Raw genomic sequence first — 17,036 nt, 5'->3', positions numbered from 1 at the left:
TGCTCTCAATTTTATATAAAAAAATAACAAGGAAATACAGAAAGAAGGAATTATCAAGAAAAGAAGAACTAGTAATGGAAACTAAATTATTGATAATAGAAGAAGAAAAAAAGTGTGAAAAATAGAAACCTGTAGGTTTAGGGCACTTGAAAGAAACAGAGAAAGCTTGGCGCAAGAATCAACACAACCTTGGAGAATTATTTATCGGTAGCAAAGAAGAAGCAAGAATGTATTGAGTGATGATGAAAAGCAACAAATAGAAGAGGCACAAATTGGTATGAGAACAGAACAACCTAATATACATGTATATATAGAAGATTGGTTTTGAGGTTACTTTGTAGGGTTTGGTTCTAACGGTAAAATAAAAGAGACAACCTTGGCGATCAAGATTCCCCGCTGCCAAGCGGGTATGAGTCGGTGAATGTTAACGGTAATAATATTTTTTGCACTCATTATTTATTTTATTTTAGATTAAATATTAGAAAATCTTTTGTATTTGTTACTTTTCTCTCTTTCACTCTCTCTCTCTCTCTCTCTCATCACGTGTTGGTCGTTCTGCTTCTATAATATTTTTTTATGACATAACTAATTAATTTTATAAATAATTTGCTTATTGATTGTCACGCTAGCTAGAAAATAGACGAACTTTTTGATTGTCTAAAGTTATATGGATCTTAGCTTTCACTAGCCTTTGGAGGGACTCCATTTAAGCATATAGAACTCAAGATATGATTAAAATGCTACACATGAGTCAATAGGTGTCACCAGGGTCGTGCTCTTTCCCCATGCTTAGGAAAATAAACTTTTCTACCACTTTTTGTTCCGAATTAGGTTTGAAAGTCTTCATGAAAGTTGTAGATATGGATGTTAGATTTCATTTTCTTTTTGTTGGACTACATTTAAATTTTTAGAACTTGAGTTATGATTAAAATACCGCACGTGGGTCATGCTGCGTTTTCCATAAAATTTCAACATAACCCTTTCAGTGGACTCTAAAACATCTAGGAGAGCATTAGTGAGTTTAAGCAAGCTGTTAGATTGTAGAGTAAAAGTAAGGGTCGTTAAAATATATATCTAAATGAAGAAGTGTGTTTAGGCATAAAAAGAAGTGATTACCTTCATGTAATAACGAGTCTAAAATATGAACCGGTGATAGTGGCTTAAGACAATAGAAGATAGTAACGATGAAACTGTATATGAAGATAAGATCCTAAACTTAATGAGCCTAGAAGAATGGGGGAAGACATTATGAGGAATGACGAATGGAGTGACAAATATCTTAAGAGTGAGAGCGAGGGGTAAGACATATCACTAGGTAAAAAGATGTAGGAAATGAGGATAAAATTAATGTTGGATGTGTGTTCGAAACATGATGTTGAATTAACGAAGACGTGAACTATATATATAACATGTAGATATGATGTTAATTAATGAATAATATGTTAACGTTGTAATATAATGAGGTATGATGATAGTATAAATTTTATATAGGAACGTATAAAGTGTAAAAACGAATGAAGAATATAGTGTAGTCGAATTAGTTGATCGTAGACGAGATGTAAGGAAAGATAGATGGTTGTGATTTAAGTAATGTAAGAAAATAGGAATGATGATAGCGATGAATAAGATGGTAATCGATTAGAAGAGAGCATGATGAATAGGAAAGCAGATAAGAGGTAATAGTTATAATGTTTGACGATAATAATAACGACCGTTATTGAGAGAGAATAAAACCTTGGATTATAATGAATTCTTAGTGAGGAAAGTTGCTGAAGTTGAAAATAATGATAAGGTGAGATAATAACTTTAAATTAGAATCAATTTAAGATTAGGAGAATGGTCGGTGTATAGATGACGACGAATGTGAGAACGAAGTAATAAGATTTAAGGTCGCTTTGATGGGAAGAATAAGTAGGAAAGAGTTAATGACGATGGTGAGGAAGAACCTAGTTGTATAGAGAGGTGACGCTATAGGTATTGAAAACGAATAAGAGAACATCTTGAGAATAAGAATGAGAAATGGGGTATGATCATAGTTTTAAAAACCGGCTCGGTTATCGACTCGGTAAGGGTACTGGGTCACTGGGTTGTTGGTCGAACCATTGAGTCATTGGTCGAACCGCATGATAGAACCGGATTAAACCGGATGACTCGGTTAGATAACTCGGTCTCTATATTAAATCTTATAGGTATTAAAAGGGATTAAACCGGATGACTCGGCGGCTAATATTCCAAATTTCCTTACAAATTTTCAATTTATTTTTCCCACTCTTTTTTTTTTATATAGCCTTTATTTTTTATTTTTTTAACCCAAAGGAAACTTGCCAAAGAAGCAAGCCCCTAAAATAGAAAGATATATATAAAAAGGAAAATAGATACAAAAAGAGGGGGGACAAAAACCAAAACCCTCAACACTTAAGAGCAAAACCTATAATAAGGGAGACCCAACCTGTTTCTAGTGAAATCATAACGAATCTGAGGAGGAAGGGAATCCCACCAAAAATGAGAATTGAGATCCAGGCCAATGCCAGCAAGCTTATCAGCACAGTGATTCCCCTCTCTATAGATGTGGGAAACAATGAAAGACATAGATGAAACTAAGTTTAAACAATTATCCCATCTGTTCCTTAGGTTCCAAGGAACAATGTTTTTAGACTTAAAAGCTAATGTAACTAGCATTGAATCTGTTTCCATCCATAAGTGATTCCAACCTTTTTGAGAAGCCATCTCAATTGCTATCATAGCTCCACTGAGCTCAGCAATGAGGGAGTTACCTATGCCAAGATTGAAAGAGAATGCACCCAAGAAAGCTGCATTAGAGTCTCTAAAAACTCCACCACAAGATGAGAGACCAGGATTACCTTTTGAGGCGCCATCTATATTACATTTTACCCAGTTAAGGATAGGGGGCTGCCATAAAACCTCCTTGATCTTTGGAGCATTACCCAATCTTAACCTAACAGAGAAAGTCTTGAGCAGGACGAAATCATGAATGTTGGATCTAGCAGCAAGGTTGGTGCAGTTACCTGTTAAAGAAGTGGCAGAAATGATGAAATTGATAGCAGTTTTAATGTTAACCTTTCTATCTTCAAATCTACTTTGATTCCTGCAGTACCAAATTGTATTGAAACAATTGATGATAACCGAAAGAACCACAGTCTTGCAGAGAGGTGACCAGCCTCTATTACACAAATCAATAGCATCAGAAATGGAATTAAACATGCACCGCATTTTCAAGATGTTGCTTAGCCATTGCCAAATATTAGCCGCAAATGCACATTCAAAGAAGATATGATGAGTTGTTTCAAAATTTGAATGACATAAGCTGCATATTGAAGGTAATTGACAACCTCTAGCAGCTAAATTGTCATCTGTAGGTAACTTATTATGCAAGCTTCTCCAAATCAGGGTGGATTTTGAAGGGGGAATGGAGTTGTGCCAGATAGATTTGGCCCAAGCAATATGCTGGCCAACAGGACAATGATGCAGATAAGCTTCCTTAAATGAAAGGTCACCATTTTGAGAATGAATCCAGACTAGCTTGTCATCTTTTGCAAAAGTAGAAATGGTAACTTTATCAATAATACCTTGCAAATTGGGAAAAATTTGAATTAGAGTTGTTGGAATGCTCCAACTGCCATTATGGATGAAAAGATTGACAGAAGCTTTCAGATTGTGATGAATAGAAGGGTGAATGTGTAAAGTTGAAATCAGGGGAGCACCGCACCAAGAGTCAGTCCAGAAGTTGATGTCTGCACCATCTCCAAGAAGCCAGGTAGAGTTTGAAGTCACCTCTGAGTAATGATGTTTGATACTGCTCCATATTGAAGAAGATATGTGATAAGAAATAGGACATTTTTTGGTCAGAACTCTATTCCTAAGAAAAAGAGCCCATTGCAAATTTGATTGAACCAATTCCCAGCAAAGTTTAAGATTTGCCCCTTCATTAATCTTAGATAAAGATCTTAAACCCAATCCACCTTCTTTCAAGGGTGAACAGACTTTATGCCAAGCCACCATAACTAATTTTCTTTTATTGATATCGCCACTCCAGATGAAGTTTCTAATCCATCTTTCCAACATTTTGATTAAATTCACAGGCCAAGAATAGATAGAAATGCAATGCAGGAGCATACTTTGGATAACACTTCTGACTAATTGAACTCTACCTGCAAGAGATAAAAGGGATGCTTTCCAAGCTGAAAGTTTGAGCTTAATTTTGTCTGCAATTGGTTGAAAGTGAATTGTTTTTGCCTTGCCTTTAAAAATTGGAACACCAAGATATGTGAAAGGGAGTGTACCAATATTGAACCCTATCTTGTGAGATAGATTGAGGAGTCTGTGAGGGGAAATTGAACCTGCAAAGATGAAGGATTTTTGGGGATTCACAAATTGACCTGAGATCTGAGAATAAGTGAAGAACAGATCAGTGAGAACTTGAATATTAGATGCAGTGCCTTTGCAGAATATCATTATATCATCTGCATATAGTATATGGGATGGAGCTGGATTGTTTCTAGATCCTTGAATGAGACTTAAAGAACCTTCCCTGACCAACTTAGTGATGCTTCTGCTAATAACTTCTTCAGCAAGGCAGAATAAAAGAGGGGACAAAGGGTCACCCTGTCTGACTCCTCTTGTACAAGAAAAATATCCATGATGTTTACCACTTTGTTTCATCAATTTTTTCCCTAATTCATTTCCCTTTTAAAATTCCAATTATGTTTCATCAATTTTTCCCCTGATTCATTGCCCTTTTAAAATTCCAATTATAATTTTTTAATTTAAAAATTAATAACAATATTTTTTTAGGAAAACGTTAATAGCAATTTAGTATGCTACCAATATAAAAACGTAAAAACAAAACTCTTCATATATCCATACCAAGTATTTTATATCCATTAACCCAGCCCATTGTAAAAGGCCCAATTTTTCTACAATTTCAACCCTAATCTCTCTCATCTATAGAAGTTATCTCTTTCCTGGTCTTTCCTCAAGCCGCCGCACAGATTCAATTAAAAACAGTGTTTTTCATCTCTTCTCCAAGTTGCACACAATCAATTTGTAGTAGTTTGAGTGCTTCTAAATTAGATCGAACGAAGAACAATGTTGCTGCGAATAGTTTCAAAAACCTTGAACAATTCCTTTCATCTCTTCTTCCCCATTGGTTTTGACTTTTTTCTTTTTAAATTTTCATAATCAAACACAGACCCGGACCGGTTCGACGAAACTGCCGAGTCACCGGTTTTTGCCCGATTTGTCCGAGTCACACTGGGCGCCGGTTTAAGTGCATGGCCGATCTAACTGACAACTCGAACCGGCCACCCCACCGGTTCACGGTCGGACCGGTTCGGCCGGCCGGTCCGGTCCAGTTTTTAAAACTATGGGTATGATATTAGAAATAAAGTATACAGCGAGCCTAGAATAGATGCGAGAATAGAGTATGTCCGTAAGATAAATAATAAAATAAAACAGAGGGATGTTGACATAAAAATGTGTCACGCGTAAGGGTTGGATTAATGAAGAGATATGGTGATGGTATAAACGGTTGATAGAGAGTAATGATGGAATAGATGCGAGAATAGAGTATGTCCGTAAGATAAATAATAAAATAAAACAGAGGGATGTTGACATAAAAATGTGTCACGCGTAAGGGTTGGATTAATGAAGAGATATGGTGATGGTATAAACGGTTGATAGAGAGTAATGATGACAAATCATATAACTGTAACAAAGAGTGATGATGATCAATATTGAATATATATGTAAATAAATAGATACGATAAGAAATGATGATGTTTATATTATAATAATGATGAAAGTGAAGATGGTTAAATTATGATGAAGATGAGAACGATAATGTTTATATATTAGTGATGATCAGAATGACGATAACTAAACTATTATGATGATAAGAGTGATGATGTCTATATATGGAGTGACAATTTTCTCTTTTCACCTCCTTCTCGATTCTTTTACTTTTGACGCCCTCGTTACCTGAAACAAAACGAAATACTAGCCAGAATACAGCAAAACACAATAAACAACCCTAAAATAAATAAAAATTAAACTATTTAGACAATGTATTTTGCGTGTTATCATGTATCCATCCCACCCTCGAAATAAGAACTGTGGGGTGACATAGTGATTGCTTTACAAATCATATTATTACACATGCTTCTTCTTAGTGGTCTGTGTCCATGGTTACAAGCAGATGCACCAGCAAAATGTCAACTATGTTTAATGTCTCTGGCCTATGTTCTCTAGGTGTTATCAGCTACAGTTTGGTATGTAAATTCAACAAATGCATACACAATGGGCTATCTCTATTCAGACACATGCAGGAATGCATAAGGAAACCAATGACTTATTAGATGGAATTTTGAGCAAGGAGGATTAGGTGTTTGGGGGAGAAGGTGGCTCAGGTTTCTTAATTTAATAATTGTTACTAGATGATTCTAGTGAAAGTTGGATAGAAAAACACAAGGTAAGAAGTAGTGTGTGTGACTTAAAAATGTCCCACAATGGTGAGCCATACCAACTAGCAAGTGTTTATATAAGGGTGGGATGACTTCCAAGGGTCAGGCTTGGGCTTGGGTCAAAAAGATATATTTTTTTATCACTTGAAAATGATAAATTAATTAATTAATTAATTTAATCATTATCCGAAAGCTTCACACGTGTAACGAATAAATTCGTTACGATCCAAAACGCATATCCAAAATAATTCCGGATAAATCCAACAGAAAACAAAACGCGTTAGCTTAAGGATTAAGCTTACTTAATCCTTAAGTCACTCGTTTTTTGCATAACGGACAAAATTGTGAAGAAAATGGAAAAAGAACACTGTTATGATGAAATGCTAAAAAACTGCTTAAGAAAAATAAAACCGATTGCAAGCTTGTGATCATATTTCCAGCACTTAGCAAAAATCATAATAATCACAAGTGCCTAATTTTCATATTCTTTCATTATAAATTCAAAAACTTGTAATTTGAGCTTATATTGTTTACACCATCAATTGAGACTTACATTAAAATAGAAGTATAGTCATGGCAGTCTCACACTGGCAAACAAACAATGATAGAGATGCATGTAGTTGTTGGTGAGTTAATGAGGAATACGAAAGAGGAAGAGTTGAGATTTCTGGTTCGCAGATGAGAGTTGAGATTTCTGGTTTGGCGAAGCAGGCTTTGAATCTTGGCGGGACTCGTGAAGATTTGGCTGCAGAACAATATTCTTAGTGTGGTAGGTTTAAGAGAAATTTTATTTTACAGAAGAGACGAAATTAAAATGTGTGCTTACATTATTTCATCATAGATTCCATGAGAGGAAAAGAGTTGGTAAGTTGATAGTCTCTTTGTTAAATGAATAAATGATTCCCTTTGGATTTGAGTTGAAGAGCTGGTTAAATGAATAACAATATTCAAATTTTTCAGAAGGAGTTGAAGTATTTGTGGATGATCCTATGTTTTGTTATCTTATTAATGATTCATATAATAAAGTTTTGATTTTCTAAAATAAAAGTTCTAGTTGCTTGACTAGTAACCTTGTACACAATCTTAAAATCATGTGTTTTCAAGTTTTTTGAACCACATCCATCAACTAGAACCTGTATTGAAGTAGAGCACCGCGCAACTAGATTTCTGCTATGCAGCCATGTGTTTTCTATTTCAGATGGTCAGGTTCTACCTCATCAACATTATCCACTTGTAAAATCATCGTATCTTTTATGTTCCCTGCTAAAATAATTTAAGCCGCAATGCTTCATAATCAGCCATGTGTTTTTGGCCCAAAGTCGCGTTCCAAGGCACCGAGAAAGAGCTTGCCATGTAAAATGTTTCTATGTTCTCTTCATCATTTGAAATCACAGTATCATATCCTGATCTAAGTGTATACTGCTGCAATGGTGAGCCTAATCTCTCAACAGCTGATCGATGTTTTTATTTTGAACTGGTAACATCCTATATGTGTGATCACAATCAAAGAATTGTCCGGCCTTGAATATCCACCCCGCAATTCTATCCTGCTCACTCATAGAAATTTAGATTCATGCCCCAATGTTAGTTATCCGGCATTCAGAAGATGTCAATTTCAAGTCTTTTCCATCGTACACATCAAAATTCTCCGGACTTCAGAATCAGAAGATCAATTAGTCATCGTAGTATCATGAGTGGTACCTATACTCTAATGATTTTAGCTTATTTGAAATTGTGCATTGTGATTTAATTTCATGATTATATAATTGTAAAATATTTCCCACCCAAAAGCATATGGAATAATCTCAGAAGCATTGGTATTGCTTTTAAGCAAATTAAGTAGCGAGCTCAACTTCCAATGTAAAAGCTATAAGGCACTTACAACAACGAAATGAAAATGGAAATTAACCTAGATACTGTCTTGCTAAGAAGAGAAGGAAGAAGAAGACCGTTTGCTGATTAAAGGAGATAAAAAATGACTTCACATATTCCCTACAATCACTATAATAATTAATATAACAAAATAACATATGCAAATTACTCAAAATTGATCATCAGTTTCAAGAGTTTTGAGTCTTTTGTTTGAGTTTGGTAAAATGTATGCAAAATTAGGGAAATATTTTCACTTATTGGTACTTAGCAATATGATTTCTTCATCGGCATTGCCGGAATACTGGTGATACTCAAAATATTTTCACTTAAAATTGGTACTTAGCAGTATGATTACTCAAAATAACATTGCGCGACACTGATGATACTGGGCGATTTTATTCAATAAATTTGATATTGCTTGAAATTTTGCGGCTTAATTGATCAAGATATTTAAATTTTATGGGACAATTTGAAGAAGTGTTTTAAATGCAATAAATTGTAAATAGGAACATAATAGACAACACAGAAAGATACAGAAGAAAGACAAATAAAAAAACAACTTAGAATAGAAAGTGAATTTTTATATTCATCAACAAATACAAGAAACAGAAATTAAAACATGTAAAAAAACTACATAAACAAACTCAGATATTAGGAACAGTCTGACGACACATAGGGCAAGTATTTGATCTACCTAGCCATTTCATAATACATCCTTCGTGATACAAATGTGAACACGGCAACCGAGTTGCTTGCGATCCAACCAAAAGCTCCGCCAAACAGATAGAACACATCATTGCTTCAGACTCCTTTCCTTCTTCAACTCTAATTTTTGGAAGATTACGATTAGAATGCCTTTGGATAGTTTCAGTATTTCTTATAGTAATCCGAACCTCGTTGATGAGGTTATGGTGGCGAACAATAGAAGGACGCAAGAGAGTGAGCCTTGTTGATCGATTTGTACCATGTGTATGACGACGATGAGCGAGATTTAGATCAACAGCATCAAGAATCATTACATAATCACTTTCTACATTTATAGGACTTCTTATATTACGTTGTTGTTGCTCCATTACTCCACTTAGAAATTGATTGATGGATAATATGAAAGAAAAAGAAAGTATGAAGAATAGAAACCTTTATTAGGGTTAGGGCACTAGAAAGAAACAGAACAAGCGTGGCGCATGAACTTCAGTGCAAGAAGAAACCAAGCAAACCTTATGAGTTATCAGCACGAAAAGACAACCTTAGACAGAGAGAGAGAGCGTATGATAGAAGCGTGCGACAGAACAACCTAATTTATAGGTAGTTTATGAAGTTGCTTCCTAGGTTATTTCTCGGTAAAAAAGAAAAGAAAAGGATAGAATCGGAATTCCCTCTGCCCAGCGGGTATGAGTCGGTGAGTTTTCTTCCCAACGGTAATAATAATATTTTACATTTATTATCTTTATGATTTATTTATTAATTTTAGGATAAATATTAAGGTTTCTATAAGTATAAGTAGTATGTATTTATTGAAAAAAGTAATAATTTGGAAAAAATATATATTATCTTTTTAGAAGGCTTATAGACTCATGGTGAAAAATAAGCATATGACAAGTAACATATTATACTTGAGCCTTGAACTTTCTGGCGAGGCCAGACCCAAGTCTTTTACAGTCTAACTCGGTCCAGCCTATTTTCGACCTTAGTTTAGGATAAATATATTATTTAATATTAGGGTAAACCTTGTAGTAAATAATGTTTTGTAGTTCTTTAAAAAAATAACAATAATCTTTTGTAGTTAATTTACAATATTGTAGTTTGTTACCCAACTTCAATGCCACTTTGATTAAAAAACAATATTTTTGTTGATATTAATAATGAATTAGTTGTAATTGACTGTTAAACGCACACAATTAGAAAGATTGTGATTTAGTAGAAAAAAAATAGAAAGATTGTTAGTCTAACTGAAGTTAATTTAAGTTGATGGATGCAAAATTTCTTAATTAACCTTAGTCAAGCTCACAATCTTCAATGTCACGTTGATTAAAAAAACAATATTTTTTCTAGCCAACTTTTTACTTGACTATAATTGTTATCGTCCTGATCATGAATGAATTGCAGCATATATCAATATATTTTTTTTTTTGAAGGAATCAATTTATTTTATTATTGTTTTGTAACTTTGAAAGTATATTTACATATAAATTGTGACCATTTACAAAATATTACATTCAATTTTGCTCTCACAATCTCATTTCTTTGCTCTTAATTTTACTCATAATTTTATCTTCACAATTTTATCTCTTTAGTATTTAAATTATACTTTTAGTAATTTTAATAAAAATTTAAGTTCATTTTTTTAATTATTTTTTCATATTAATATTAATTAAAAAAACTAAAATTAATATTTTTTTAGTTGCAATAAAATTAAGTATGAATAAAATATTAATATGTGAGATAAAATTGTAGCACATTGGTTCTTTTTTTGGGAGGAAACTAACATGAGTTCTTTAGAATTGGACCATTGGAGAAAGAAAAAAATCATTCATGAGTCATTTACTCATTTTGCTTGTGCCAGTAACTCTTACATGCATGAAAATTTGATGAATTATTAGTCATTCATATGCTTTTTCATTTGTTAGTCCTATCATGTTTCATTTTAATTTGTCTTTACATGCTTAAAAGACTTAAGAGACAATTTTGATAGAGAGATGCAGCACCTCTAGGCTTGACCTAGAGCATTGCCGCCTATTCCTTTCTTTCACGATTGCCATCATCACCACAGTGGTGGCTCCTCATCGCTATTCCGCTCCATCTATGCAATGCAACCATGAAGACCGTGACTATGCATTAGAGGTTAGGGTTCACAGATCGGCATGGCTTTCTCATGTCCATGACCTTGTGTGGCCGACAACCAGATAATCATATTATCCTAAAACCAGCGAATCAACAACGTTCATTTGCTCAAGTTATTTCACCATCACTGTGCATCATCAGTGATCCTCTTCCTCGGCCTGTTGTCAAAAATTACATAAGAGGTTTATGTGTAGGGAATTAAAGCATGTAAGAAAAATCTATATGGAGACTTGTTTTGAGCACGGGAGATAAACGGTACACTTCCAAACAAATTACTGCGAAACCGATGAAGCAGTAGAAAACAGCCGCGCCATGGAAAATGATTACCTTTGGTAAAGGTATTTTTGAGTTCTCTTTTGCATCAAATGAAGCATGCACCTTGCCTGGGACATGGGTCTAATGAACCTTGTAAACCGGGGTTGCTTCAGTTGTTTCAATGGACGAAGGACTTCAACAAACATACGCAGTGGCAGATTCACACCCAGTTTTGGATACGGCTTATGGAGTTGCCTCAAGAATATTGGTTAGATCGAAATTTATTCGAAATTGCAAGAGACCTAGGAATGCCACTCATATTGATGCTTCGACTAGGAACTGCACTTTCGGACATTGCACGTATCCTAGTTGATATTGATTTTTTCGGTAGTCTTTTTCGTGAAATATTGGTAGAAAGGGAGGGATTTTCTTTCAATGTTCGATTAGATTGATTATGAATGGCTTTTGGAGATCTATTCTCATTGTAAAATTATTGTACACCACATATCAAACTGTAGATGGCTGCACCCGAATGACAAAGCTAACAAGGATGACAAAGACAAAACGCAAGTGGTTGAACACAACAGAAACGCGATAAAGCGTTGGCATGAGGTAGAGAAGGAAAACCTGGATTGTATCGGATCATCGAAGGCTTTTGGAAAACTATATTTTTTTTGAATCGACAAATATTATTAAACGCCATCCCCACAAGACGTAAGGTATGGACAAAACAAGATACAAATGGTGCCACATATAGACGGTACACCATAACCACCTAAAAACACCCCTGAAGATAAACCCACCAAAACACATCAACACCTAAAACAGACTCCAAAAAAAACAACCATTGTAAACACGGTATCCAACACCGCCCATTGTCACTACTCACCCACAATGAACACCCTCAAAATAAAACTCCCAGACCCCAACACCCAAGCTGAGCCACAATCCGAAGAGCACCTAACCTAAGGATCATTCAGCTATCACAAACGTCGCAACCTCCGATCCACCGAAAGAGCACAACACAAAGCCCAAAAACCAACTTGAGTCAAAGAACTGACTCCCGATCTCGAATCAAAAGCGATCGGCCCACCAGAATATAGTACCAAATTAGCAGGGCACCCCTCGCCCCGGTACACCAGAGAAAAACCAAATCAAGTCAAACAAAGATTGCAGCTAGACCCCGATTCCCGATCTCGAAGCCAAATGAACCGGCCCACCGAAAACCAGCACACAATATGTAAGACGAAAGACATGGCATGCAAAGTTTAAACAACAAACAAATCAAAAGGAAAAGGCTCAACACAACGTGACACGCACCCTCCAAACTCCGTAAACACCTAAACCTCCCAAAAAGCACAAACAAGAGCTAGTGACGAACATTAATCTCCCATAGATGCTACAAATTTTTTTGAGATACATCAGCAGGTGCAAACAGAAATGAATACTGAACAGCAGTTGCAATCTGAGATTGAACGGTATGTGCAAATTGAAATGAATATTAAGTAGCCGGTGCTATCAGAAATAAATGATGACCAACAGGTGCAATCCACATAAATTCAAGAAAATATCTCCTTAGTAAAGATATTCTCTGGAAATATCTCCTTGGTAGTATTCTATATAAGTAACTGTGTAGAGGGAGTTCTTGGTAAGCGATTATATTAGATTATTTGTGAGTAGCCTTTTAGGGCCGTCAGCAAGAAACATTACTCATGATGTTTCTCATTTGGAGCATTAGGGGTGTTGCATTCAGTGACGGATCCAGAAATTTTGATTTACGGGGCCAATAATTTATAAGATAAAAATTTTATACAAAATTTTTAGCAATGCAAAAGTGATAAAATAATAACATTATTTCTTAGAATGAAAACCGCCATGGAAGTAGCCATGGAAAAGCTTGAAGCTCTTAACAAAGAAGAAAATAGAGAAAGAGAATTGTATTGATTCATTGATTTGAAAAACGGTTACAAGTGCAGCTTTTATAGAAGCTGTGAGATTGTAACTAACTACATGCAAATGAAATGTAAAATGAAATTACTAATGAAATGCATGTGAGTTAACTTGGCGCGCAAGTCATTGGCTTTGCTTCTTTATTCTATAAGTACACCTTTTGTTTCTCTTCTCCTCTTTCCTCTAATACCCCCCCACAAGATGGAGGTTGATAAATGTCAAGCATGCCTAGCTTGTTGATGCATTCATAAAACTGGCGTGGTCCTGAAGCCTTTGTAAAAACATCTGCAGTTTGATTTTGAGAAGAAACAGGGAGCAATCTCATAACACCAGCTTGCAGCTTCTCTCGTACAAGATGACAATCAATATTCAAGTGTTTGGTACTTCATGAAACACTGGGTTAGCTGAAATGTGCAAAGCGCTTTGATTGTCACAGTAAAGTACAGGCAGACGAGATGGTGACTGCTGCAAATCATGCAAAAGAAAACACATCCATTGCAATTCACGGGTTGCAGAGGCCAAAGCTCTATATTCTGCTTTTGCAGAGGAACATGAGACAGTGTTTTGCTTCTTTGATTTCCAAGAGACCAAAGATCTACCAATGAAGAAGCAATAACCAGAAATAGATTTTCTGCTATCTAGGCAACCCTCCCAATCAGCATCACTGAACCCTAACAGCTGAAGATCAGATGATTGGGAAAATAACAAGCCACGCCCATGGGATCTTTTGAGGTATCTAAGAACCCTAAGTGCAGCTTGATAATGAAGAGCAGTGGGAGAAGCCATAAACTGACTCAATTGTTGTGTAGCATATGCAATATCAGGTCTGGTGGTAGTGAGATACAACAATCTGCCCACTAACCTTCTATAGGAAAACACATCAGGATGAAGAGAACCTCCATCCTGGTGTAATCTAGTAGCTGGATCAAGAGGAGTGCTTGCAAGTTTATAATTTGTAAGCTTTGCATCCTCTAAGAGCTCCAAACAGTACTCCCTTTGGCATAAAGTAATACCTTTGGAGGAACGTGCTACTTCAAGCCCAAGAAAAAATTTAAGCTGCCCTAGATTTTTAATCTTAAAAGTATGATGAAGAGCAAGCTTTAATGTATCAAACTCAGTGAGAGATGTACCAGCAAGAATAATATCATCTACATACACTAAAAGTGCAGTAAAAGATGAAGCAGTGGTTTGAATGAATAAAGTATGATCAGAAGCTGCTTGAACAAAACCTTGTGCATGAAGGAATTGAGTGAGCTTCTCAAACCATTTCCTGCTAGCTTGCTTCAGAACATACAATGATTTGAGGAGTTTACAAACTTGACCTGATTTAGGAGCATCTACTCCTTGTGGCACTCTCATGTATACTGCCTCATTCAAATCTCCATGTAGAAAAGCATTATTAACATCCAATTATTGGGGATGCCAGCCATGAATTGATGCTAAAGCTAGAAGTACTCTGATAGTTGACATCTTGGCAACATGAGAGAATGTCTCAAAGTAATCCAAACCTTCAGTTTGTGTATAACCCTGTGCCACAAGCCTGGCTTTGTACCTTTCAACACTCCCATCTGCATGTCTTTTAATCTTATATACCCATTTACTTCCAATAGCAACAACATTTGGAGGTAAATCAACAAATTTCCAAGTATGATTAGCATTGAGAGCCTCTATTTCATTCTGCATAGCTACTAACCATTTGGAATCTTTACATGCTTGATGATAAGTAGTGGGTTCTACATCATGTGTAATAGAGAAAACGTAACTTTGATGATGGGGTGTAAGTTGAGAATAACACACATAGTTTGTCATGGGGTAATTATTAGATTGACAAACATAGTCTTGCAAGTAAGATGGAGGCTTGCTGACTCTTTGTGACCTTCTAACAGATGAAGGTTGAACATCTTCAACATCATTGTTTAAGTGCTCAACTTCATCAGAAACACCATTATTATCATTAACATCTTCAATAAATGAAGTATCTTCAACTGGTTCATTGGTGACAGCAGGTGCCTTAGCAGACAAGTCATAACTGCTGTCTATGTAAATATGATTATGTGGAAGAGGATTCAATGATAGAGAATGAAAGGGAAATTCTAAATCAAAGAACTTCACATTTCTAGAAACCAGAATCTCAGTGTTATGAACGTCAACTAGAATATAACCTTTCATCCCTGACTTCTAACCCAGAAATGCACATTTCTTTGCTCTGGGGTCAAACTTGTGTCTGTTAACAGGTAGTGTGGAAGCATAGCTGAGACACCCAAACACTTTAAGATGACTCAAGTCAGGAGCATGTTTATACAAAAGTTCATAAGATGACCTATTTTGTAAAAGTTTGGTTGGTATTCTATTCAAGAGATACACTGCATGCAAGACAGCATATGACCAAAACTTCTTTGGCAATTTGGACTGAAACATCAAAGCTCTGCTGATGTTCAATATGTGTTGATTCCTCCTTTCCACTCTTCCATTTTGTTGAGGTGTGTAAACACAACTTCTTTGGTGTAATATCCCTTTCTTTGCATAGTATTCTTGCAACAAGAACTCAGGTCCATTGTCACTTCTAATGGACTTAACTTTCTTTTCAAACTGATTGTCTATCATAGACACAAAACTCTTAATCTTTGATGAAGCTTCTGATTTAGATTTCACAATAGCAACCCACACATGTCTACTATGATCATCCAAAATGGTTAAAAAATATCTGAAACCATGTATACATTCAGTTGAAAAGGGACCCCAAATATCAACATGCACAAGATCAAACACATGCTGTGCATTATTTTGACTAATAGAATAAGGCAATTTTTTCTGTCTAGACAATTGACAGACATCACAAACTACATGAGAACTAGTTGAAATGTAACTATACTATTTATTCATACATTGCATTCTATCATGAGATAGACGCCCAAGTCTAAGATGCCATAAAACTCCAGAAGGAACTGAACTACTTTCTTTATTATGCAAAACAGAAATACTTGAAATTTTGGCTACTCTTTGTTTTTCTTTCTTAGCCTTCAAGTAATAGAGTCCATCCACTTCTTCAGCCAAACCAATCCTCCTCATATCCTTCTTGTCCTGTATAATACACTGATTAGCCTCAAAATTCAGAACACAATCTTGTTCTTTGCACAACTCTGAGACAGATATGAGATTCACAGCAAACTGTGGTAAGTATAATACATCATGAATATGTAAAGTATCAGACAACTTCACATTTCCTTTGTAACATGCCTCCACAACACTCTTGTTTGGTAAAGTTACTTTAATAGTGTTAATTTCATAGTAACTAATAAACCAGTTCCAATCATGACAAGTGTGATGTGTTGCTCCTGTGTCAACAATCCAGCTAGTGTCATCAAATTTACAACTAGCATTACTGGTAAAGAATTTACCTGCAGCATTCATAGTTGAGCTGCTTGCCTTCATCAAATTTGCAGAGCCTTTGGCTTCAGTATTGCTCCTTTCTAGCAAAGCAATCAGATTTTGATACTGGTCTTTGGTCAGCATCATTCCACCTTCTTCATTTTTCACAGTGGAAGCATTCCCTTTAGACCCAGTTTCTTCACCTTCAGCAAAATTAGCATTGGCAAAAGTACTTCCTCCCCTCTTCCCCAATTGGCAGGATAACCATGC

General features: G+C 35.5%; 2 protein-coding genes across 2 annotated transcripts; both read right to left on the bottom strand.

Annotated features, from left to right (window-relative positions):
- Nucleotides 1-8,995: 8,995 nt before the first annotated feature.
- LOC146936255 (uncharacterized) lies at nt 8,996-9,424 on the bottom strand. The gene has a single exon (XM_085749176.1). It carries the CDS (start codon nt 9,422-9,424, stop codon nt 8,996-8,998), a length of 429 nt encoding a protein of 142 aa, XP_085605302.1.
- A 5,383-nt stretch (nt 9,425-14,807) lies between these two features.
- LOC146936254 (uncharacterized) lies at nt 14,808-15,566 on the bottom strand. Its single transcript, XM_085749175.1, has one exon. It carries the CDS (start codon nt 15,564-15,566, stop codon nt 14,808-14,810), a length of 759 nt encoding a protein of 252 aa, XP_085605301.1.
- Between the last annotated feature and the right edge of the window lie 1,470 nt (nt 15,567-17,036).

This window comes from Medicago sativa, chromosome 3 (assembly GCF_051527215.1).
Source record: "Medicago sativa cultivar Bolivia chromosome 3, Bolivia_mono, whole genome shotgun sequence".
NCBI lineage: Eukaryota > Viridiplantae > Streptophyta > Magnoliopsida > Fabales > Fabaceae > Medicago > Medicago sativa.
Note: the sequence above shows the minus strand (reverse complement) of the source record. Positions and strands in the feature narration are given on the sequence as shown.